This window comes from Macaca mulatta, chromosome 19 (assembly GCF_049350105.2).
Source record: "Macaca mulatta isolate MMU2019108-1 chromosome 19, T2T-MMU8v2.0, whole genome shotgun sequence".
NCBI classification, from domain to species: domain Eukaryota; kingdom Metazoa; phylum Chordata; class Mammalia; order Primates; family Cercopithecidae; genus Macaca; species Macaca mulatta.
The window spans coordinates 5,791,711-5,816,824 of NC_133424.1; the positions used below are offsets into that span (position 1 = coordinate 5,791,711).

The 25,114-nt window shown below is 53.8% G+C and overlaps 1 protein-coding gene across 4 annotated transcripts in view; it reads left to right on the forward strand.

Moving 5' to 3' along the window:
* UHRF1 (ubiquitin like with PHD and ring finger domains 1) overlaps positions 1-25,114 on the forward strand; it is a 58,931-nt gene that overhangs the window by 30,239 nt on the left and 3,578 nt on the right. For all 4 annotated transcript variants that reach the window (XM_077979379.1, XM_001083134.5, XM_001082762.5 and 1 more), the window contains 11 exons: positions 4,395-4,495; positions 4,612-4,798; positions 7,496-7,619; positions 7,707-7,814; positions 9,539-9,643; positions 11,425-11,531; positions 16,093-16,255; positions 16,341-16,478; positions 20,395-20,533; positions 20,673-20,845; positions 23,386-23,490. In XM_077979379.1, the coding sequence (XP_077835505.1) occupies positions 4,395-4,495; positions 4,612-4,798; positions 7,496-7,619; positions 7,707-7,814; positions 9,539-9,643; positions 11,425-11,531; positions 16,093-16,255; positions 16,341-16,478; positions 20,395-20,533; positions 20,673-20,845; positions 23,386-23,490 (1,450 nt within the window). The remainder of the gene's footprint in view (positions 1-4,394; positions 4,496-4,611; positions 4,799-7,495; positions 7,620-7,706; positions 7,815-9,538; positions 9,644-11,424; positions 11,532-16,092; positions 16,256-16,340; positions 16,479-20,394; positions 20,534-20,672; positions 20,846-23,385; positions 23,491-25,114) is intronic.

Sequence of the window (25,114 nt, forward strand, 5' to 3'; positions counted from 1 at the left end):
AACCTTTTGGGATTGATTCTTTTTTTCCCCACTCTCCATAATTACGGATTAACTAAAGTTATCGCGTATCAGTAGCTCATTCCTTTTCACCCCTGAGTAGTATTCTGTGGTATAGATGGGCCACTGTTTTTTTTTTTTTTCAACGACCCATTGGATATCTGAGCTGTTTCCAGGATTTTTTGCGGTTTAAGATTTATTTGTGGCCGGGCGCGGTGGCTCAAGCCTGTAATCCCAGCACTCTGGGAGGCCGAGGCGGGCGGATCACGAGGTCAGGAGATCGAGACCATCCTGGCTAACACGGTGAAACCCCGTCTCTACTAAAAAAAATACAAAAAACTAGCCGGGCGAGGTGGCGGGCGCCTGTAGTCCCAGCTATTCGGGAGGCTGAGGCAGGAGAATGGCGTAAACCCGGGAGGCGGAGCTTGCAGTGAGCTGAGATCCGGCCACTGCACTCCAGCCCGGGCGACAGAGCGAGACTCCGTCTCAAAAAAAAAGAAAAAAAAAAAAAAAAAAAAAAAAAAAAAGATTTATTTGTTTGTTTTTTGAGACAGAGTCTTGCTCTGTTGCCCAGGCTCTGGAGTGCAGTGATGTGATCTCAGCTCACTGCAACCTCCGCCTCCCGGATTCAAACGATTCTCCTGCCTCAGCCTGCGCACGGAGTAGCTGGGATTACAGGTGCGTGCCAGCACACCCAGTTTATTTTTGTAATTTTAGTAGAGGTGGGGTTTCTCCATGTTGGCCAGGCTGATCTCGAATTCCTGACCTCAGATGATCCGCCCGCCTTGGCCTCTCAAAGTTTTTTTTTTTTTTTTTGTGAGACAGAGTCTCGCTCTGCCGCCCAGGCTGGAGTGCAGTGGCGTGATCTTGGCTCACTGCAAGCTCCGCCTCCCGGGTTCACGCCATTCTCCTGCCTCAGCCTCCCGAGTAGCTGGGACTACAGGCGCCCGCCACCTCGCCCGGCTAGTTTTTTTGTATTTTTTAGTAGAGACGGGGTTTCACCGTGTCAGCCAGGATGGTCTCGATCTCCTGACCTCGTGATCCGCCCGTCTCGGCCTCCCAAAGTGCTGGGATTACAGGCTTGAGCCACCGCGCCCGGCCTACCTCTCAAAGTTTTAGGATTACAGGCGTTAGCCACTTCTCCCGGTCAGTTTCGGATTTATTTGACTAAGTTAATAAGAAACAGTGGTCTGCAGTTTTCTTGTTTTGCATGGTCTTTGTTGGTTTGGTCAATACCGGCCTTATAACGTGAGCTGGGAAATGTTTACTCCTTTTTCTGTTTTCTGGAAACGATTGTGTAAAATTTACGTTAATTCGCCTTTAAAGATTTGATAGAATCCTTTAATGAGACCATGGGTTGGGCACAGTGGCCAATGCTGTAATTCCAGCACTGTGAGAGGCCGAGGTGGGTGGATCACTTGAGGTCAGGAGTTCGAGAACAGCCTGGCCAACATGGTGTGAAACCCCTGTCTCTACTAAAAATACAGACATTATCTGGGCATGGTGGTGTGCACCTGCAGTCCCAGCTACTTGGGAGGCTGAGGCAGGAGAATTGTTTGAACCTGGGAGGTGAAGGTTGCAGTGAGCTATGATCGTGCCATTGCACTCCAGCCTGGATGACAGAGCAAAACTCCGTCTCGGGGGGCGGGTGTGGGGGGGAAGCTTTAATGAGGCCATGGAGATCTGGAGATGTCTTTCGGGGGAACTTTTATGAATTGAATTTCTTCCATGGTTATGTGACTATCTGGACTATCTGTTTCAGCCTGTTTGAGCTTAAGTACTTTCTGGGTTTTGGGGAATTAGCACGTTTCCCTGAGCATAAAGTCATTTGTATTATTTCTTTATTCTCTGATGCCTGAAGGATCTAGTGAGATCCCTGTTTTATTCTTGGTTTTGCGAATTTGTGTTTTCTCTTTATTTTTGTCAGTCTTTGCCAATTTTATTATTTTTTAGGATCTTAGACCTTTCCCTCCCTGCTCATTTATTTGTACAGCAAGAATAAGACGGGTTTGCTTGTTTGTTTTGAGACAAGATCTCATTCTGTGAGGGCAGTGGCGAGATCTCAGCTAACTGCAACTTCTGGCTCCCGGGTTCAAGCGATCCTGATCTCAGGTGATCCACCCGCCTCGGCCTCTCAAAGTGCTGGGCCTATAGGCGTCAGCCACTGCACCTGGCATGAGACAGTTTTGTTTTGGTCAGTTTTTTTTTTTTTTTTTTTTTGAGATAAGGTCTTGCTCTGTTGCCCAGGCTGGAGTGCAGTGGCAAACTTTAAGTTCACTGTAGCCCCAACCTCCTGGGCTCAAGCAATCCTCCCACCTCAGCCTCCCAAGTAGCTGGGACCATAGGTGTGCACCACCATGCCTGGCTATTTTTTTTTTTTTGGGTGAGACAAAGTCTTGCTGTATCACCCGTGGTGGAGTGCAGTGGTGCGATCTCGGCTCACTGTAACTTCCGCCTCCCAGGATCAAGCGATTCTCCTGTCTTAGCCTCCCGAGTAGCTGGGATTACAGACATGCACCACGGCACCTGGCTCTTTTTTTTTTTTTTTTTTTTTTTGTATTTTGAGTAGAGAAGGGGTTTCACCATGTTGGCCAGGCTGGTCTTGAATTCCTGACCTTAGGTCATCTACCTGCCTCGACCTCCCAAAGTGCTGCGATTGCAGGTGTGAGCCACTGCACCCGGCCATTTTTTTTTTTTTTTTCAGTAGCAATGGGGGTGGTCTGGCTATGTTGCCCAGATTCGTCTCGAACTTTTGAGTTCAAGTGATATGCCTGTCTCAGCCTCCCAAAGTGTGCTGGGATCATAGGTATGAGCCACTAAACCCAGTCTTAGAATATGCTTTTTTTTTTTTTTTTTTTTCTTTTTGAGACGGAGTCTTGCTCTCTCACCCAGGCTAGAGTGCAGTGGTGCAGTGATAGCTCACTGCAGCCTTGAATTCCTGGGCTGAAGCAATCCTCCTGCCTCAGCCTCCTTTTCCTTAACACTTTATTTGTTGAGGAATCCTGGTCATTTTTCCCAGGAGGTCCAAATGGCTCTATCCAGACTGTAGAGATGACCAGGAGATGTCGCTGGCTGCGTGCGTCTGTGCTCCCTGTGAGCTGGTGGGTCGATGTGTTCCCACACTGTCCCATAGCCAAGAGCCACGTGTGCTGTGCTCGAAACGTGGCCAGGAGGAACTGGAATGTACATGAGTGTAAAATACACACAGGGTGCCGGGCGCGGTGGCTCACGCCTGTAATCCCAGCACTTTGGGAGGCCGAGACGGGCGGATCACGAGGTCAGGAGATCGAGACCATCCTGGTTAACACGGTGAAACCCCGTCTCTACTAAAAATACAAAAAATTAGCCGGGCGTGGTGGTGGGCGACTGTAGTCCCAGCTACTCGGGAGGCTGAGGCGGGAGAATGGCATGAACCCGGGAGGTGGAGCTTGCAATGAGCTGAGATCGCGCCACTGCACTCCAGCCTGGGCGACAGAGCGAGACTCCTTCTCAAAAGAAAAAAAAAAAAAAATACACGTGGGCTTTCAGAGACCTGATACAAAAGAAGAATGTAAAGTAGCTCATTAATAACATTTTCATACTCATTCCATGTTGAAATAATCTTCTGTCTACGCTGGGTTCTATGGAACATACTTCAATTGCTTCCACCTGTGTCTACCTCTCAACCGTGCTTATTAGAAAGTTTAGAATTACACACGCAGCGTGTGTTCAGATGCTGTTTCCCTCGGTCGTTGCTGATGGAGATGTCGGATTATTGATCTTGGGGGATCAGTTTCACTCACAGAAGTTCTTGTATTTCGATGTAGGCCGTTGGATCAAACGTTGCCTTTGTGTTTTTTTTCTTTTTGAGACGGAGTCTCGCTCTGTCGCCCAGGCTGGAGTGCAGTGGCATGATCATCTCGGCTCACCACAACCTCCACCTCCTAGGTTCAAGCGATTCTCTTGCCTCAGCCTCCCGAGTAGCTGGGATTACAGGCACGCGCCACCATGCCCGGCTTTTTGTATTCTTAGTAGAGATGGGGTTTCACTATGTTGGCCATGCTAGTCTCGAACTCCTGACCTCGTGATCCACCCACCTCGGCCTCCCAAAGTGCTGGAATTACAGGTCTGAGCTACCATGCCCGGCCAACTGTTATGAGTCTTGCTTGTCCGTTCTTGTTGGTTTGGCGCTCCTTAGCCAAAGGTTCAAACTCATCCTCCCCAGGGCATCCTGCAACGAAACTCTGGTTTCTGTATTCTCATCTTCTGTGAGTGTGGCTTTGATTGGTAGGGGGCGTAGCTGAGCTGTTGCCCCAGGCACCCTGAGAACACGTGGTGTTCAAGTGCTCTGAGAGTAGATTTAGGGGCCTCGGCAGGGTCAGGCGGCCAGAATGTTCCAGCGTCCTCATTCCTTGCAGGGATGATTCTCTGAATGACTGTCGGATCATCTTCGTGGACGAAGTCTTCAAGATTGAGCGTCCGGGCGAAGGGAGCCCTATGGTTGACAACCCTATGAGACGTGAGTTCTGAGCCAGCCTTTCCCCATCTTCCGCGGTGGGCACGGGGCGGGGGCTCTTGTCCCGTCTCTGGCTTGGCCGGGCCCCGCCGGAGCTGACCCTGCTGCCCCGTGCCCAGGGAAGAGCGGGCCGTCCTGCAAGCACTGCAAGGACGACGTGAACAGACTGTGCCGGGTCTGCGCGTGCCACCTGTGCGGGGGCCGGCAGGACCCCGACAAGCAGCTCATGTGCGATGAGTGTGACATGGCCTTCCACATCTACTGCCTGAACCCGCCCCTCAGCAGTGTTCCCAGCGAGGATGAGTGGTGAGTGCAGCCCTGCCTGCCGCAGGGAGACCAGAGTGTGCCCTACAAATCCCCAGAGGGGCACTGAGGAGAGGCAGGAGAGGGGCGGGCACGGCGGCTCACGCCTGCAATCCCAGTGCTTCAGGAGGCCAAGGCGGGAGGATCACTTGAGCTCAGGAGTTCAAGACCAGCCTGGGCAACGTAAAGACCCCGTTTCTTTTTTTTTCTTTTTTTTCCAAGATGGAGTGTCGTTCTTTCGTCCAGGCTGGAGTGCAATGGCGCGATCTCGGCTCACTGCAAGCTCCGCCTCCTGGGTTTATGCTATTCTCCTCTCTCAGCCTCCCGAGTAGCTGGGACTACAAGCGCCCGCCACCATGCTGGGCTAATTTTTTTGTATTTTTTTTTTTTTAGTAGAGGCGAGGTTTCACCGTGTTAGCCAGGATGGTCTCGATCTCGTGACCTCGTGATCTCCCTACCTCGGCCTCCCAAAGTGCTGGGATTACAGACATGAGCCACTGCGCCCAGCCTTGAGACGGAGTCTTGCTCTGTCACCCAGACTGGAGTACAATGGCACTATCTAGGTTCACTGCAACCTCTGCCTCCCAGGTTCAAGCAATTCTCGTGCCTCAGCGTTCTGAGTAGCTGGGATTACAGGTGCCCGCCACCACACCCGGCTAATTTTTGTAGTTTTAGTAGAGACGGGGTTCCACCATCTTGTCCAGGCTGGTCTCGAACGCCTTCCCTCAAATGATCTGCCTGCCTCAGCCTCCCAAAGTGCTGGGATTACAGGTGTGAGCCATCATGCCCAGCCTGGAGACCTCATTTCTACAAAAAATTTAAGAAAACTAGCTGGGTATGGTGGTGCTTGTCTGTGGTCCCAGCCACTTGGGAGGCCGAGGTAGGAGGATCAGATCGCTGGAGCCCAAGAGGTCGAGGGTGCAGTGAACTGTGATCGTGCCACTGTACTCCAGCCTGGGTGATGGTAGTGGGACTCTATTTCTTTAGAAAAATAAAAATGGGGTCAGGCGCAGTGGCTCACGCCTGTAATCCCAGCACTTTGGGAGGCTAAGGCGGGCGGATCACGAGGTCAGGAGATTGAGACCAGCCTGGCCAAGATGGTGAAACCCCGTCTCTATTAAAATACAAAAAATTAGCCAAGTGTAGTGCCACGCGCCTGTAATCCCAGCTACTCAGGAGGCTGAGGCAGGAGAATCGCTTGAACCCGGGAGGCGGAGGTTGCCATGAGCTGAGATCGTACCACTGTAGTCAAGCCTGGCGACAGAGACTCTGTCTCAAAAAAAAAAAAAAAAAAAAAAAAAGACCGGAGGAGTGGTGAGGAAATCTTCCCATTTTCCTTGAGTGGGCGAGACCTGTGGCAGCCAGAGAACAGATCCCAGGGGACTTCACAGCTTCTGTGAGAGGAGGTTTCATAGCCACTGTGTTCCTGGTGCACATGATGACAACTGTGGATGTGGATGGGGAGGTTGTGATGCGCTGGGCTCGGGTCTGAGGACCTGCGTGTGTTCGTGGTCACTTCTCCAGAGCAGAAGTGGGTGCTGTTGTTGTCCTGCCCCCCATCGTGGAGATGGGGAAGCTGAGTCCACAGCAAGGAGAAGGCACCCATGGAATCTGCCCGTGTATTTCCCACATCCCACATTGCGTTCACTCTCACTGTTGGAAGATCCGTTGAATTCTCCCTGGAAGGCCAACAGAGAACCTGCTTGCTTGTTTCCTTTCCTCCCCTCCCTTCCTCCCCTCCCTTCCTCCCCTCCCTTTCTCCCCTCCCTTCCTCCCCTCCCTTCCTCCCCTCCCTTCCTCCCCTCCCTTCCTCCCCTCCCTTCCTCCCCTCCCTTCCTCCCCTCCCTTCCTCCCCTCCCTTCCTCCCCTCCTTTCCTCCCCTCCCTTCCCTCCCTTCCCTCCCTTCCCTTCCCTCCCTTCCCTTCCCTTCCCTCCCCTCCCCTCCCCTCCCCTTCCCTCCCCTCCCCTCCCTTCCCCTCCCCTCCCCCTCCCTCCTTTCCTTCCTTTCCTTCCTTTCCTTCCTTTCCTTCCTTTCCATCCCCCTCCCCTCCCCTCCCCTCCCCTCCCCTCCCCTCCCCCTCCCCTCCCCTCCCCTCCCCTTCCCTCCCCCTCCCCTCCCTTTTCCCTTCCCTTCCCCTCCCCTTTCCCTTCCCTTCCCCTCCTCTTCCCTTCCCTTCCCCTCCTCTTCCCTTCCCTCCCCTCCCTTCCCTTCCTCCCTTTCTTTTCTTTCTTTTCTTTCTTTCGATGGAATCTTACTCTGTCCTCCAGGCTGGAGCGCAGTGGTGCAACCTTGGCTCACTGCAACCCCTGCCTCCTGGTTTCAAGTGATTCTTCTGCCTCAGCCTCCCGAGTAGCTGGGATTACAGGTGCCCACCACCACACCCGGCTGATTTTTGTATTTTTAGTAGAGATGGGGTTTTACCGTGTTGGCCAGGCTGGTCTTGAACTCCTGACCTCGATGATCCGCCCACCTCGGCCTCCCAGAGTGCTGGGATTACAGGTGTGATCCACCGCACCTGGGTTAGTTTGAATGAATTTAAATGTAAACAGCCTCGTGCGTGTGCCAAGTGGCCCGCAGTGTGGACAGGGCAGGATGGAAGGGGTGGGGAGAGCTGTGTCCGTGGCACATGGGCAGAGGGCACGTGTTGGCTGAAACGTCTGCCAGGTTGGGCGTGGGCAGTGACAATCCCGACCCCACAGGTACTGTCCTGAGTGCCGGAATGATGCTAGCGAGGTGGTGCTGGCGGGAGAGCGGCTGAGAGAGAGCAAGAAGAAGGCGAAGATGGCCTCGGCCACATCGTCCTCGCAGCGGGACTGGGGCAAGGTGAGGCGGGTCCTCCCCACGCGCCCGCGGCTCTTCCCCGCCTGCCAGGGCTCACGCTGTTGTTCTTTGTGTCTGCGCCTGGGACAGGGCATGGCCTGTGTGGGCCGCACCAAGGAATGCACCATCGTCCCGTCCAACCACTACGGACCCATCCCGGGGATCCCCGTGGGCACCATGTGGCGATTCCGAGTCCAGGTACCTGCAGCGTCCCAGGGGTCCATGGGCCATGCGGGCTCGTCCTGCTTTTCTGGGGGCAGTTTTCTCCTGGCCTCGGCCAGCCAGGGGTCAAGGTGCTTACCAGGTCCCAGCGGTGCCTTGTCCGGCCGCAGAGGGGTATGGAACGTGTGCAGGTTTGGGTTCACTCCTTATTTTACCAGAGACCTGAAATCAATCCTTGGGGGCGGGGGCTGGTGCTCCTCTGCTCGGAGGCACGTAAGGTCATTGCCAAAGCTCCTGTCCCAGAGAAGGGGTGGCAGCTGCTAAAAGGGACCTGTCTCAGCCCTGGTTGTGATCTGTCACTGGGGCAGCTCCCGCCTGTGACTGGGCGTTGACAGTGCTGGGTGCTGTCAGCTGTGGGCTGTGTGTCACGGCAGACTAGACACTTTGGCACTAGTGACGTTGGAGCCAGGTGGTTCTCTGGGGCGGGGCCATCCTGGGCGCTGCAGGGTGCTGAGCAGCGTCCCTGGCCCCCACCCACTTCACGTCGCCCCAAGTCATGACTACCAGAAACGTCTCCAGACATCTGAGTGTCCCCTGGGAGGCAGAACTGCCCCTGGGTGAGATACACTGAGCTGGGTGGACAAGCTGGGCCTCCTCATGGAGTTCATGGGGCCAGGCGTGTAGCGGCTAGGAGCTCCTGGAGCAGCACTGTATCTCTAGGGCTCAGCAGCCAGCCGGGGCCCCACGCTCAGGCCAGGGCCTCTCAGGGCATTCTGTGGAGTGAGTGGCAGGCTGGACCTCAACCGGCCCAATGAGGGCCAGCTTTTTTTTTTTTTTTGAGACGGAGTCTTGCTCTGTTGCCCAGGCTGGAGTGCAGTGGCCAGATCTCAGCTCACTGCAAGCTCCGCCTCTCAGGTTCACGCCATTCTTCTGCCTCAGCCTCCCGAGTAGCTGGGACTACAGGCGCCCACCACCTCGCCCAGCTAGTTTTTTGTATTTTTTAGTAGAGACGGGGTTTCACCGTGTTAGCCAGGATGGTCTCGATCTCCTGACCTCGTGATCCGCCCGTCTCGGCCTCCCAAAGTGCTGGGATTACAGGCTTGAGCCACCGTGCCCAGCCAGGCCGGCTTGTATATCATAACCTCATTTAGAACTCAGTCCCACCAGATACTTGTCACCCCCACTTTTCTTTTTTTTGAGATGGAGTCTTGCTCTGTTGCCCAGGCTAGAGTGCAGTGGCGTGGTCTCGGCTCAGTGCAACCTCCCTCCCCTGGGTTCAAGCAATTCTCCTGTCTCAGCCTCCCCAGTAGCTGGGATCACAGAGACACGCCACCACGCGTGGCTAATTTTTGTCTTTTTAGTAGAGACAGGGTTTTACCTTGTGGCCAGGCTGGTCTTGAACTCCTGACCTCAAGTGATCACCCACCTCGGCCCCCGAAAGTGCTGGGATTACAGGTGTGAGCCACCATGCCCGGCCGTCACCCCCACTTTCTGGAAGCCGAAGCGGAGCATCAGGGATCAGCAGTGAGGCTGCCCCGTGCACGCTTGATGGGACTGGCATTCATGCCAGCTGTTCTCATGGTGCAGCTCAAACTCTGGCCATCTCTGGCCGAGCAGCACACATAGTAGGCCACTCGCAGGCCTGACACGTTTGGCATAAAAGGCCACTGGCTCCGCGGGGTAGGGAGGAGGAGGGCGGTGGAGCTTCTCTGCTGCAGTCATTGCAGAGGACACCATGTATGTCTTGGTGGCATCCTCAGGTCAGCGAGTCGGGTGTCCATCGGCCCCACGTGGCCGGCATCCATGGCCGGAGCAACGACGGAGCATATTCCCTAGTTCTGGCGGGGGGCTACGAGGATGACGTGGTGAGTGTGTGCGTGGGAGGCGTGGGGGAGGGTTGCTGTAGTTTTTGGATGGTGGTAAAATACATACAACAAAATTTCCCATCCTAGCTTTTTGTTTTGTTTTGTTTTGTTTTGTTTTTGAGACAGAGTCTGGCTCTGTCGCCCAGGCTGGAGTGCAGTGGCACGATCTCAGCTCACTGCAAGCTCCGCCTCCCGGGTTCACGCCATTCTCCTGCCTCAGCCTCCCGAGTAGCTGGGGCTATAGGTGCCCGCCACCACGCCCGCCTAATTTTTTTGTATTTTTAGTAGAGACGGGGTTTCACCATGTTCGCCAGGATGGTCTCGATCTCCTGACCTTGTGATCCGCCCGCCTCGGCCTCCCAAAGTGCTGGGATTACAGGCGTGAGCCACCGCGCCCGGCCCATCCTAGCGTTTTTTAAACGCTCAGTTCCCAGTGGCATGAAGTATATTCCCATTGCTATGCAACCATCACCACCACCATCTCCAGAACTTTCTCATCTTCCCAACCTGAAACGTCATCTCCATGAAGCACTTGCTCCCCACCCCCTCCCAGTCCCTGGCACCCCCCAACCTGCTTCCTGCCTCTGTGACTCTGACGACTCTGGAGACCTCCTAGGAGTGGAATCACACAGCGCGTGTCCTTGCGTGCCTGGCTCCTCTCCTGAGCCCGACGTCCTTGCTTTGTCCATGTTGTCGCATGTGTCAGGGTTCCCCTTTCATTCACGGCCGAGTCCTATTCCGCTGTGTGGAGGGACCACGCTGTGTTGATCTGTCCATCCGTCCGTGGGCACTGGGGTTCCTTCCCCTTTCGACTGCTGTGAATAGATCTGCTATGAACATGGCTCTACGAGTATCTCCAGCACCTGTTCTCCATTCTTTTGGGTGTATATCCAGAGGTGGAATTCAAGGGTCCTGTGATAATTCTATGTTGAGTATTTTTATTTTTTTCTTCTTTTTTTTGGAGACTGAGTCTCATTCTGGCTGAAGTACAGTGGTGTGATCACAACTCACTACAGCCACTGCCTCCTAGGCTCTAGTGCTCCTCCCACATCAGCCTCCCAAGAAGCTGGGACTACAGGCATTATGCACTGCTATGCTAAACTAATTTTTTTTTTTTTTTTTTTTTTTTGGAGACGGAGTCTCATTCTGTTGCCCAGGCTGGAGTGCAATGGTGCAATCTTGGTTCGCTGCAAGCTCCACCTCCTGGGTTCACACCATTCTCCTGCCTCAGCCTCCCAAGTAGCTGGGACCACAGGCGCCCGCCACAACGTCTGGCTAATTTTTTTTTTTTTGTATTTTTTAGTAGAGATAAGGTTTCACTGTGTTAGCCAGGATGGTCTCGATCTCCTGGCCCCGTGATCTGCCCGCCTCGGCCTCCCAAAGTGTTGGGATTACAGGCGTGAGCCACCACGCCCGGCCACGCCAAGCTAATTTTTGTATATTTTTTTTTGTGGTGATAGGGTTTTGCCATGTTGCCCAGGCTGATTTTCAACTCCTGGGCTTAAGCGATCCTCGCTCCCCAGCCTCCTAAAGTGCTGGGATTACAGGTGTGAGCCACTGTGCCCAGCCCTCTGTTTAGCTTCTTGAGGACGCACCACACTGTACATTCGCTTTGCCATTCTGCAGTCCCACTGGGAAAAGGGCTCCAATTTCCCCACATTCTCACCAACACTTGTTATTTTCTGTTTCTTTGAAAGTAGCCATCCTGGGGGTTTTGCTTTCAATGCAGTCTCTCTTTTTGCCTCTGCAGAGGGTTCACCCAGCCTTCTTATCTGTTTCAGGACAATGGGAATTTTTTCACATACACAGGTAGTGGTGGCCGAGATCTTTCCGGCAACAAGAGGACCGCGGAACAGTCTTGCGATCAGAAACTCACCAACACCAACAGGTTCGTGGAATGAGCCTTCTTATTTCCTTGCCGGCACATATCTGCCGAGTCCTTGGTTCTGTTCTGGGCCTCATGTCCAGCAAGTGATAGACTCATTAGGAGCTTGGTAGAACATAGTGATGCCTGGCATTCGGTTCCTCTCTTCTTTTTTTTTTTTGATGGAGTTTTGCTCTTGTCCCCCAGGCTGTAGTGCAGTGGTACCATCTTGGCTCAGTGCGACCTCTGCCTCCCAGGTTCAAGTGATTCTCCTGCCTTAGCCTCCTGAGTAGCTGGGATTACAGGCGCCTGCCACCATGCCTGATTACTTTTTGTACTTTTAGTAGAGACGGGGTTTCACCATCGAGACGGGGTTTCATCATGTTGGCCAGGCTGGTTTCCAACTCCTGACCTCAGGTGATCCGCCTGCCTCTGTCTCCCAAAGTGCTGGGATTACAGGTGTGAGCCCCTGCGCCCGGTCTGGTTCCTCCCTTCTATGTGCCACATACTGTGAGCCATCCAGATGGATGAGAGCAAACTTCCCTATAAAAGGCCAGATAATAGGTATCTTGTTTTTTTTGTTTGTTTTTTCGAGATAGGGTCTTGCTCTGTTGCCTAGGCTGGAGTGCAGTGGTGCAATCTCTGCTCACTGCAACCTCTGCCTCCTGGGCTCAAGCAATTCTCCTGCCTCAGCCTCCTGAGTCGCTGGGATTACAGGTGTGTGCCACCTCACCTGGCTAATTTTTGTATTTTTAGTAGAGATAGGGTTTTGCCATGTTGGTCAGGCTGGTCTCGAACCCCTGACCTCAGGTGATCCGCTCTCCTCGGCCTCCCAGTGTCGATATTACAGGCATGAGCCACTGCGCCTGGCTGATAGTAGGTATCTTAATGCTGGGCCCGGTGGCTTGTGCCCGTTCTTGCACTTCAGGAGGCCGAGGCTTGAGGATCACTTGAGTTCAGGGAGTTCAAGACCAGCCTGGGCAATGTAGTGAGACACCCCCTCTACAAAAAAGTAAAAATAAAAAAATGAGCTGGGTGTGTTAGCACATGCCTATAGTCACAGCGACTTAGGAGGCCGAGGCAGATGGATCACTTGAGCCCAGGAGGCTGAGGCTGCAGTGAGCTGAGATTGCACTACTACACCCCAGCTTGAGCAACAGACTGAGATCTTGTTTCCAAAAAAAAAAAAAAACCTCCAAAATAGATTGCTTCTGGCCAGGCTCGGTGGCTCACGCCTGTAATCCCAGCACTTTGGGAGGCCGAGGTGGGCGGATCACGAGGTCAGGAGATCGAGACCATCCTGGCGAACACAGTGAAACCCCGTCTCTACTAAAAATACAAAAAAATCAGCTGGGTGTGGTGGTGGGCGCCTGTAGTCCCAGCTTCTAGGGAGGCTGAGGCAGGAGAATGGCGTGAACCTGGCAGGCGGAGCTTGCAGTGAGCGGAGATCGCGCCACTGGCACTCCAGACTAGGCGACAGAGTGAGACTCTGTCTCAAAAAAAAAAAAAGTAGATTGCTTCAGCTGTGCAGGTCACACAGTCTATGCAGAGAACCTCTTCAGCTCTTGTGTTGTAGCACAAAATCAGCCACAGACCCTATGTAAGTGAATGAGCATGGCTGGGTTCCAGTGAATTTTATTTGCAAAAGGATGTGATGGGCCAGAATTTGCTTGGCCCCTGATGATAGGATGGGGGTGGACTTTTTCAGCATAAAAACCATTATATAAGCCAAAAGAAAAAGATTCGATGATCTAAACATTATAAATATATGACATAAATAAATCCTATAAATTAAAAGCCAGATGACTAGGAGGAGTTCTTGACATGACGCATGATGATTGTGTCTTTATACTATAAAGAGCTGTTGCAAATCAACAAGAAACTCACAGAAGAGCCGGGTGCAGTGGCTCATGACTGTAAAACCAGCACTTTGAGAGGCCAAGGTAGGTGGGTCACCTGAGGTCAGGAGCTCAAGACCAGCCTGGCCAACGTGGTGAAACCCCATCTCTACTAAAAATACAAAAATTAGCTAGGTGTGGTGGCAGGCACCTGTGATCCCAGCTGCTTGGGAAGCTGAGGCAGGAGAATCGCTTGAACCCAGGAGGCGGAGGTTGCAGTGAGCCGAAATTACGCCATTGCAGTCCAGCCTGAGTGACAGGAGTGAGACTCCATCTCAAAAAAAAAAAAAAAAAAAAAAAAGAAACTCATAAAGAGGCTGGGTGCGGTGGCTCACGCCTGTAATCCAAGCACTTTGGGAGGCCGAGGCGGGCGGATCATGATGTCAGGAGATAGAGACCGTCCTGGCTAACACGGTGAAACCCTGTCTCTACTAAAAACACACACACACACACACAAAAATCAGCCTGGCATAGTGGCAGGCACCTGTAGTCCCACCTACTCAGGAGGCTGAGGCAGGAGAATGGCATGAACCTAGGAGGTGGAGCTTGCAGTGAGCCAAGATCGCTCTACTGCACTCCAGCCTGGGCGTCAGAGCGAGACTCCATCTCAAAAAAAAAAAAAAGAAAAGAATGTGGAAATAATGCATAAAAGAAATGCAAATGGCCAGTGGCCACAATAAGTTGTTTGACTTTTGTAATCAAATACAAACTGAGGCTGTGGTGACATACTATTTGTTTCCCTGGTAAAGCTGGCTAAAAGCTCTAAAATGGTGAGATCGATCAGGGAGTATAATAGCATTCCACTGTTGGTAGAAATACAAATTGGAAGCATCTTTCTGGAAATCTCTTCTGCCTGTTTGTACGAAGAACTTTATAAATGAACTATTCTTGACACTGTAATTCCGCTTTGAAAAATGTCTTTAGGAGACCTCTGGCTAGGTAAAAATGTAAGATGTGGCCGGGCACGGTGGCTCAAGCTTGTAATCCCAGCACTTTGGGAGGCCGAGGCGGGTGGATCACGATGTCAGGAGATCGAGACCATCCTGGCTAACATGGTGAAACCCCGTCTCTACTAAAAAAAAAAAATTGAAAAAATTAGCCGGGCGTGGTGGCGGGCGCCTGTAGTCCCAGCTACTCGGGAGGCTGAGGCAGGAGAATGGCGTGAACCTGGGAGGCGGAGCTTGCAGTGAACTGAGATCCAGCCACTGCACTCCAGCCTGGGCGACAGAGCAAGACTCCGTCTCAAAAAAAAAAGAAAAAAAAAATGTAAGATGTAATGTTTTTCATACCATTATCTAAAACAACTAGCACACACACACATTCACACACACACACACACACACATTCTCTCACACAATATCGGTGACTGAATATCTAAAAAACACATGGACCATGGGTGGTGTGTGACATGCCACAGTTCCAGCACTTTGGGAGGCCGAGGTGGGAAGATTGCTTGAGGCTAGAAGTTTGAGACCTGCTTGTGCAACATAAAATTAAGAAAAATTGAAATTACAAAAAATGTCAAAAAAAGTTAGCTAGTTATGGTTGTGTGGGCCTACAGTCCCAGCTTGGGAGCCGGAGGTGGGAGGATGGCTTGAGCCCAGGAGGCTGCAGTGAGTAAGGCATGATCATGCCATTCCATTCCAGCCCGGGTGACAGAGTGAGACCCTTTCTCTTTTTGTGTGTGTGTGTGTGTGTGTGTGTGTGTGTGTGTGTGTATGTGTGTGTGTGCGCGCTTTGTTTTTTTTGAGGCAGGGTCTCCCTCTGTTGTTCAGGGTGGAGTTCAGTGGTGTGATCATAACTCATTGCAGCCTCGACCTCCTTGGGCTCAACTGACCCTCCCACCTTAGCCTCCAGAGTAGCTGGGACTACAAGTGCATGCCACCACGCCTGGCTAATTTTTTTTTGGTGGAGATGAGGTTTTGCTATGTTGGCCAGGCTGGTCTTGAACTCCTGGGCTCAGGCAATCCTCCCGTCTATATATATAGTTTTTGAAATATTAATCTTTTTTTTTTTTTTTTGAGACAGAACCTCACTTCGCCCAGGCTGGAGTGCAGTGGCATAATCTCCGCTCACTGAAACCTCTGTCTTCCAGGCTCAAGCAGTTCTCCTGCCTCAGCCTCCTAAGTAGCTGGAATTACAGGCGCGCGCAACCACGCCTGGCTAACTTTTGTATTTCCAGTGGAGATGGGGTTTCTTTTTTTTTTTTTTTTTTTTTTTTTTTTTTTTGAGACAGTCTCACTTAGTCACCCAGGCTGGAGTGCAATGGCGCGATCTCGGCTCACTGCAAGCTCCGCCTCTCAGGTTCACGCCATTCTCCTGCCTCAGCCTCCCAAGTAGCTGGGACTACAGGCGCCCGCCGCCTCGCCCGGCTAATTTTTTGCATTTTTAGTAGAGACGGGGTTTCACCGTGTTAGCCAGGATGGTCTCGATCTCCTGACCTCGTGATCCGCCCGCCTCGGCCTCCCAAAGTGCTGGGATTACAGGCGTGAGCCACCGCGCCCGGCGAGATGGGGTTTCATCATGTAGGTCAGGCTGATCTCGAACTCCTGACCTTGGGATCTGCCTGCTTCTGCCTCCCAAAGTGCTGGGATTACAGGCCTGAGCCACCACTCCCGGCTCCTGTGTTTCCTTTTTGGGGGGCACATCCTCACCTATAATGCGTGGGGTCCTGACTGTCCCCACAGGGCGCTGGCTCTCAACTGCTTTGCTCCCATCAATGACCAAGAAGGGGCCGAGGCCAAGGACTGGCGGTCAGGGAAGCCAGTCAGGGTGGTGCGCAATGTCAAGGGTGGCAAGAACAGCAAGTACGCCCCCGCCGAGGGTAACCGCTACGATGGCATCTACAAGGTGAGTGCCCCGTAGGGAAGCCGGGGGCTCTGTCCCCACCGGGGCTGCCTCTGATGGAGCTGACGCTGATGCCTGCTCCCCGCAGGTGGTGAAATACTGGCCCGAGAAGGGGAAGTCCGGGTTTCTCGTGTGGCGATACCTCCTGCGGAGGGACGATGATGAGCCTGGCCCTTGGACGAAGGAGGGGAAGGACCGGACCAAGAAGCTGGGGCTGACCATGCAGGTGCGTCTGGGATGGGGGATGACACTTTGGGAGTCCAAGGCGGATGGATCCCTTAAGGTCAAGAGTTCAAGACCAGTCTGGCCAACATGGCGAAACCTCATCTCTACTAAAAATACAAAAATTAGCTGGCCATGGTCGTGGGTGCCTGTAATCCCAGCTACTGAGGTGGCCGAGGCAGGAGAATTGCTTGAACCCAGAAAGTGGAGGTTGCAATGATCCGAGATGGTGCCACTGCGCTGTAGCCTGGGTGACAGAGAGAGAATCTGTCTCAAAAACAGTACCGCCGGACTCCGTGATGGCTCTGGCACTTCCCACCCGGGCAGCCTGGGCACCACGTGAACCGCTCGGAGGCTGTCATCTTTAATAGTCATTGCGGGTCACAGAATGGGCCTGGCCTGGGCTTGTGGTGCTCACGGTCTGGACCGTGCCGAGCACTCTGGGAGGCCTCCCGTCCCGGGCCCATGCTTTCCTGGTTTCTCTCTGATCCAGAACGATTTCCAGGGCCCCAGCTGATGGCGCCCCCCTAGCTGTCCTATATAAATCCTCCAGCCAGGGAGTGATGGGGATACGCAGATGACATTTGCGTCTCCGCCTGCCGCGTCTCGGAGTTGAAAACCAGACTGGCTTGTCTTGGTTGTGTCGGTAAAGAGATCGCTGCAGACCAGTCAGGCATCTGATGTCCTCTGTTTTCACTTCTCTTGGCTCATTTAAAAAAAAAAAAACAGAAACAAACCAACCAAACTGGTGGAATCCAGAGAGGTCCGGATGGAAAAATGGGGAGGATGAATATCCCTGAGCCATCTCTCACCTCCCCGCGGCTGTGGGAGCTGCCGAGAGCTTGTTCAGGGAGCGGCGCAGCATTTTGGCAACACAAGGTGTTTTCTGTCCATTGCAGGGAGCTGCTTTACAGCAGATGAACTGTGGGACTATTTAAGGAATCTTAATTGCTGTCGAGAGCCCGACATCGTCTACCCGAGGGGGTCGCTGAGGTGGTCTTTTGAACGGATTTGTGCAGTGGGGAATTTCAGAAACTGAGGAACGAGAGAGAAAAATAGTAATGGGAGAGACAACCTCAGCTTCTGTTGGGAGGAGGATTTTGTTTGTTTGGTTGTTTTTTTGAGATGGAGTCTCGCTCTGTCGCCCAGGCTGGAGTGCAGTGGTGAGATCTCAGCTCACCGCAGCCTCCACCTCCCAGGTTCAGGCGATTCTCCTGCCTCAGCCTCCCGAGTAGCTGGGATTACAGGTGCACACCACCACGCCCGGCTAACTTTTGTAGTTTTAGTAGAGACGGAGTTTCATCTTGCTGGTCAGGCTGGTCTTGAATTCCTGACCTCAGGTGATCCACCTGCCAGTGCCTCCCAAAGTGCTGGGATTACAGGCATGAGCCACCACTCCCAGCCTTTTCTTTTTTTTTTTTTTTTTTTTGAGATAGAGTCTTGCTCTGTCACCCAGGCTGGAGTGCAGGCGTGATCATGGCTCACTGCAACCTCCACCTCTCAGGCTCAAGCGATTCTCCTGCCTCAGCCTCCCACATAGCTGGGATCACAGGTGCACACCACCATGTGCAGCTAATTTTTGTATTTCTAGTAGAGATGGGGTTCTGCCATGTTGGCCAGGCTAGTATCGAACTCCCGACCTCAGGTGATCCACTTGCTTCTGCCTCCCAAAGTGCTGGGATTACAGGTGTGAGCTGCTGACCCTGGCCAGGATATATATATATATTTTTCTGACTCTCATATCCATTGCAACATAAAGATGTGAAAGGAGCTTGAAGATTTCCCGAGACACTGGAGAGTCAGACGTGACTGTAGGTTTCTTCAAAATAGAGCGATGATGCCCTATGAGGACAGGGAGGGCACGAGTCCTCAGAATCATCAGAATTTGGCCAACTAAGGCCCTGGGGTCAGGTGTTCATAAGCGAAGTTTCTGAGGAAACAGTCACGCTCACTCACTGAAGTAGCCTGCGCTCAGCGCTTGCGGTCCAGACCCATAAGGCTTGAAAACATTTACCCTAGGGGCCCTAGAAGCAAAAGATTGCCTGCCTTCATGTCAATCATAAAGACGAGATCTTATTGGTGGGATGTGATACTGAACACGTCACCAGCGTTCACTCACATTAAATGCGCTTACCCCGACCCTGCCAGGTGGAGCTTGGCCGATTATCTCCTCTTAGTCTCCTCTTGTTCATAGTGAAGTTTGCGATTAGGCAGGATTAGCCATTGGTCGAGGCTCCACAGAGAAGGAAGAGCTGAGTCCACAGGCGTCCCCCACCCCCGTTACTAGGGGACACTTCCAAAGTCCTCAGCACATGCCTGAAACCAGAGATAGTACCAAACCGTAGATATATAATGTTTTTTTCTATACGTGTAGACTGATGATTAAGTTTAACCTATAAATTAGGTACAGTATGAGATTCGAAACCTGTCTTTCACATCTTTGGCTTCTCTTTAGCATATCCAAATTGCCAGCATCCCTACTCTTGCACTTTCGGGCCATTATTTTTATTTTTGAGACCAGGTCTCGCTCTGTCGTCCATGCTGGAGTGTCGTGGTGCGATCATAGCTCACTGCAGCCGGCCGGGCGCGGTGGCTCAAGCCTGTAATCCCAGCACTTTGGGAGGCCGAGGCGGGTGGATCACGAGGTCAGGAGATCGAGACCATCCTGGCTAACATGGTGAAACCCCGTCTCTACTAAAAATACAAAAAACTAGCCGGGCGTGGTGGCGGGCGCCTGTAGTCCCAGCTACTCGGAGGCTGAGGCGGGAGAATGGCGTGAACCCGGGAGGCGGAGCTTGCAGTGAGCCGAGATCGCGCCACTGCACTCCAGCCTGGGTGACACAGCGAGACTCCGTCTCAAAAAAAAAAAAAATAATAGCTCACTGCAGCCTCAAACTCCTGGGCTCAAGCGATTCTCCTGCCTCAGCCTCCTAAGTAGCTGGGACTACAGATGCACGCCAGCACACTGGGCTATTTTTTAAAATTTTTTTGAAGAGGGAATCTTGCTATGTTGCCCAGGCTGGTCTCAAACTCCTGGGCTCAAGCGATCCCCCTGCCTTGGCTTCCCAAAGTGCTGAGTTTATGTAATAAAAATTATAATGTTTAATATTAACATTTTATATTTAGCCTGTAATCCCAGCACTTTGGATGACTGAGGCAGGTGGATCACCTGAGGTCAGGAGTTCAAGACCAGCCTGGCCAACATGGTGAAGCCCCATCTCTACTAAAAATACAAAAATGAACTGGGTGTGGTGGCAGGCACCTGTAACCCCAGCTACTTGGGAAGCAGAGGCAGGAGAATCGAGACACTGGACAAAGGGAAGGTTCACATCCCTGCGGGACAATGCGGTATTTCATCATGCGCCTCAGAACAGTGTGCAGTTTACAACTTAGGAATTGTCTTTTTTTTTTTTTTTTTTTTTCCGAGGCGGAGTCTTCACTCTGTTGCCCAGGCTGGAGTGCGGTGGCACCATCTTGGCTCACTGCAAGCTCCGCCTCCCGGGTTTGCACCATTCTCCTGCCTCAGCCTCCCGAGTAGCTGGGACTACAGGCACCCGCCACCGCGCCCGGCTAATTTTTTGTATTTTAGTAGAGACGGGGTTTCACCGTGTTAGCCAGGATGGTCTCGATCTCCTGACCTCGTGATCCGCCCGCCTCGGCCTCCCAAAGTGCAGGGATTACAGGCGTGAGCCACCGCGCCCGGCCCAGGAATTGTTTCTGGAATATTCCATGTAACATTTTCAGTTGACTTTGGGTCACTGAAACAGCAAAACTAGATAAGGGAGAACTACCCTGTGCTCTTCAGGGGGATCGGGAGTCAGGTGCGTTTGGAAATCCAGACCTGGCAAGGGGGCCGGAAGAGCAGGCGGGTCCCAGTGGGCCCCAAGCCTGACTCACACCCATCCCTCCTTCTCCTGAAGTATCCAGAAGGCTACCTGGAAGCCCTGGCCAACCGAGAGCGAGAGAAGGAGAACAGCAAGAGGGAGGAGGAGGAGCAGCAGGAGGGGGGCTTCACGTCCCCCAGGACGGGCAAGGGCAAGTGGAAGCGGAAGTCGGCAGGTGAGCATCTTGTGTGTGTGGGAGCAGGTGGGTATCTCGTGGGTGTGGGGTCAGGGTCGTATGGACGTGGGAGCAGGTAGGTGTGTCTCCAGCAGCTCGGGCCATGCTCCCCTCCCTCACGCGCCCCGCCCTCTTCCAGGAGGTGGCCCGAGCAGGGCCGTGTCCCCGCGCCGGACAGCCAAGAAAAGCAAGGTGGAGCCTTACAGCCTCACGGCCCAGCAGAGCAGCCTCATCAGAGAGGACAAGAGCAATGCCAAGCTGTGGAATGAGGTCCTGGCGTCACTCAAGGACCGGCCGGCGAGCGGCAGCCCGGTAGGCACGCGCGGCTCACTCGTCGCCCTGATTTGTGTTGATTGCGGTAAAATGTATAGAGCTTATTTACCATTTTCACCATTTTCAAGTGTACAGCTCAGTGGCACTGAGCACATTGATGTGGTTATGCAACTGTCACCACCATCGCCACCTCCAGAACTTTCTCCTTTCCCCAAACTAAAACCCTGCTCCTGTGAAACCGTCACTCGCACTCGCTCCGCAGCCCCCGCACACCCGCTCTGCGGTCCCGGCACCCCCGCTCTGCGGTCCCGGCACCCCCTGCCATCCTACCTTTTGTCTCCGCCTCCTGGGGCTGTTGCAAAGTGACCCCCAGCCTCGGAGTGCAAAGCGACTCGCATCTCACAGCTCTGGGGCTGGGAGCCTGACAGAGGCCTTGGTGGGCTAAGGTTGGGGCACGGGCAGGGCTGGGCCCTCCTGGGGGCTCCAGGGAAGAACCAGATTCCTGCCTTTCCCAACGCCAGAGGCGCCGCATCCCTCCGCTCGTGGCCCCTTCCTCCCCCTTCACAGCCACAGCACATCCTCTTCCAGGCTCTGAGTCTCACCTTCCCGCCCCTCTCTCGGGAGGACCTCCAGGTGATATCAGGCCCCCCGTCTCACCCAGGATGCTCTCCCAGCTCCAGGCCCTTCACTCAGTCCCGCCTGCCATTTCTTCTCTGCTGTGGACGGTGACGTAGTTGCAGGTCTCAGGATTCAGCTGTGGCCGAGGCCATCTCAGGGGTCCCTCTACTCCTGTTTCCTTCAGGCTACATTCTTCCCAGGGCCTTGTCCCCAGCCCCCACCCCATGCTGGGACAGCGCCTTGCCTCCGCCCTTCATCTGTGTCTCTTTGGTCCCCGCACTTAGCTCCAAGCAGGAGGGAGGTGTCTTTCAAGTCATCTGTGGCTGGGCTTCTGGTGGCCTGTGTACTCAGTATGCATTGTGCCAGTGTAGACCATGCCTCAGGAGGACCTTTTTTTTTTTGGGGGGGGAGGAAGACAGCGTCTTGCCCTGTCATCCAGGCTAGAGTGCAGTGGCACAGACACAGGTCACTGTAGCCTTGAACTCCTCACTCCCAGGCCACGCCTATTTTTAAAATTTATTTTATTTATTTATTTATTTATTTTTTATTTATTTATTTATTTATTTATTTTTTTTTTGAGACAGAGTCTCGCTTAGTCGCCCAGGCTGGAGTGCAGTGGCGCGATCTCGGCTCACTGCAAGCTCCGCCTCCCAGGTTCACGCCATTCTCCTGCCTCAGCCTCCCGAGTAGCTGGGACTACAGGCGCCCGCCGCCTCGCCCGGCTAGTTTTTTGCATTTTTAGTAGAGACGGGGTTTCACAGTGTTAGCCAGGATGGTCTCGATCTCCTGACCTCGTGATCCGCCCGCCTCGGCCTCCCAAAGTGCTGGGATTACAGGCGTGAGCCACCGCGCCCGGCCTATTTTATTTATTTTTATTATTTTTTTTTGAGACGGAGTTTTGCTCTCGTTGCCCGGGGTGGAGTGTGCAATGACGCGATCTCAGATCACTGCAATCTGCACCTCCCAGGTTCAAGTGAGTCTTCTGCCTTAGCCTCCCGAGTACCTGAGATTACAGGTGCCCACCACCACGCCTGACTAATCTTGTATTTTTTTTTTTTTTTTTTTTTTTTGAGACGGAGTCTTGCTCTGCCGCCCGTGCTGGAGTGCAGTGGCCAGATCTCAGCTCACTGCAAGCTCCGCCTCCCGGGTTCCCGCCATTCTCCTGCCTCAGCCTCCCGAGTAGCTGGGACTACAGGCGCCGCCACCTCGCCCGGCTAGTTTTTTTTGTATTTTTTTAATAGAGATGGGGTTTCACCGTGTTAGCCAGGATGGTCTCGATCTCCTGACCTCGTGATCCGCCCGTCTCGGCCTCCCAAAGTGCTGGGATTACAGGCTTGAGCCACCGCGCCCAGCTAATCTTGTATTTTTAGTAGAGACAGGATTTCACCATGTTGGTCAGGCTGGTCTTGAACTCCTGACCTTAGGTGATCTGCTCACCTCAGCCTCCCAAAGTACTGGGATTACAGGCACGAGCCAGCATGCCTGGTCTATTTTTTTAATTTTTTGTAGAGACAGTGTCTCACTGTGTTGCCGGGTTAGTCTTGAACACCTGGCTCAAGCGATCCTCTTGTCTTGGCCTTCCAAAGTTCTGGGATGACAGGCGTGAGTTGCTGCGCCCGGCCAGGAACCTCTCCTAAAGCCCTGTCTTGACTCAGTGCAGGGCGTGTTTGGTGGTGCCAGCTGGTCGCATCTGGGTCCTGCCCAGCATCATCGAGGCCCCCTGTACCGGCTCCGCCCCATCCTCCCCACCTCGCCACTTGGGGTGTTGGGGACTTCGGGTGAGGCTCATGCCTTTTGGGCGTCTGTTTTTCTCAGAACGGGGACGATCATGGCCCCCGCCTCCTGGAGTGAAGGCTGGGGACAGAATTAGAGGACCCAGGTGCATGCTCAGCAGGAAGCCGCCGACCTCTGGGAGCCCTGGTCCTGGGGTCTTTGCCGGCCTCACGCCCGCTTTCCTCTAGTTCCAGTTGTTCCTGAGTAAAGTGGAGGAGGCGTTCCAGTGTATCTGCTGTCAGGAGCTGGTGTTCCGGCCCATCACGACCGTGTGCCAGCACAACGTGTGCAAGGTGAGCAGAGACAGCCGCGGGAGCCAGGTGGAAGGTTCCAGAAGGATGACCTGACCTCCCGTTCCCACATGCCCGCCCACTACAGACGGAGGCTCACTGGCTTTGCTCCAGTCACTCTGCAGCTTTTCTCGGGGCCTTGTTGACTGCTTTCTGGGAGGCCTGTATTATGATGGAGGCCTGGAACATTCTCCCCCCAGTCTTGTATGGCCAAGGGGCCAGGGTGGGAGAGGATGGGCCACCGTCTTGGCCCAAGGTCCGGAGAGGGAGGTGCACATCCCCTGGGGGGCAGGAAAGAAGGCTTCCTGGAGGAGGTGGTGTTACCACACAGCATCCCTGGTACCTGGGACAGCAGGTGAAAAAGCCTGGGTGAGAAACCAGCAGCTGGGGCCTGTGGTGGCTCTGGGCACTGGGGCGGTGGCCTGGCATGGGCTTTAGACTCAGGACAGGTGGTTGGTCCTAGGAGGGAAACATGATCCCAGCCGATGGTTTTTTTGTTGTGTTTTTTTTTTTCTTTATTGAGATGGAGTCTCTGTTGCCCAGGCTGGAGTGCAGTGTTGCGGTCTCTGCTCACTGCAAGCTCCGCCTCCCGGGTTCACACCATTCTCCTGCCTCAGCCTCCCGAGTAGCTGAGACTACAGGCGCCCGCCACCACGCCAGGCTAATTTTTTGTATTTGTAGTAGGGATGGGGTTTCACCGTGTTAGCCAGGATGGTCTCGATCTCCTGACCTCGTGATCCACCCGCCTCGGCCTCCCAAAGTGCTGGGATTACAGGCGTGAGCCACCGCGCCCGGCCCCCGCTGATGGTTTTCAAAGAGATAGGTTTGGGGCCAGGACAGGGTCTCTTCCCCTCTGTGCTGTGGGCCTTGGGGTCAGATCATTCTCTGGGGTGGAGTCGTCCTGAGCGCTGCAGGGTGCTGAGCAGCATCCCTGGTCCCCACCCACTCCATGCCAGGAGCTCCCTGCCTAATCGAGACAACCACAGATGTCCCCAGACACCTCCCAGTGCCCCCTGGGGGCAGAACTGCCCCGGTGGGCAGTGTGGGTCTGGGTGATGGCTTCTCTGCTGTGACCTCTGGCCAGAGCCGGCAGTCCATGGGACAGGTGTGGAAGGGACTGACCCTGCCACCCCGCAGATCTCCCCAGGCCTCTGAGTTGCCGGCGGTTTCCCTGCCAACTGCAGTCCCGCAGTCCTCTCAGCCATGGGCCACAGCCCCGGGTCTCAGACCCTGTGTTTGCTTTCCTGCCAGGAGGCAGATCAGGGAAGGTCAGGAGACAGGGTGTTCCCAGTCACGCCCATGGCACCTCTGCCTCCTTGGCCCCACCTGCCTCGCCCTGTGGACTAAGTCCTTTCAGCCGTGTGGGCCGCCCTGCGTGCCCTGAGTGAAGTGGCAGAAGCGGTGAGAAGTCGTGGTGTCTTTGCGGCTGGTGGTCCAGGTCTGAGCCATCTCTCACCTCTCAGGCGTGCAGGCACTAATCCCTCCCAGCCTCAGTTGGCCACAATGAGAAGGGACCTGGTATCGACGTCCTGGCCGCCAGGTTGTCGTGAGGGTCCTGGCTTAGCCCCTGGCAGGAAGGAAGTGCTCAGGAGGTGGGCACAGGCAGAGGGCTGGCTGTGGGGGGCTC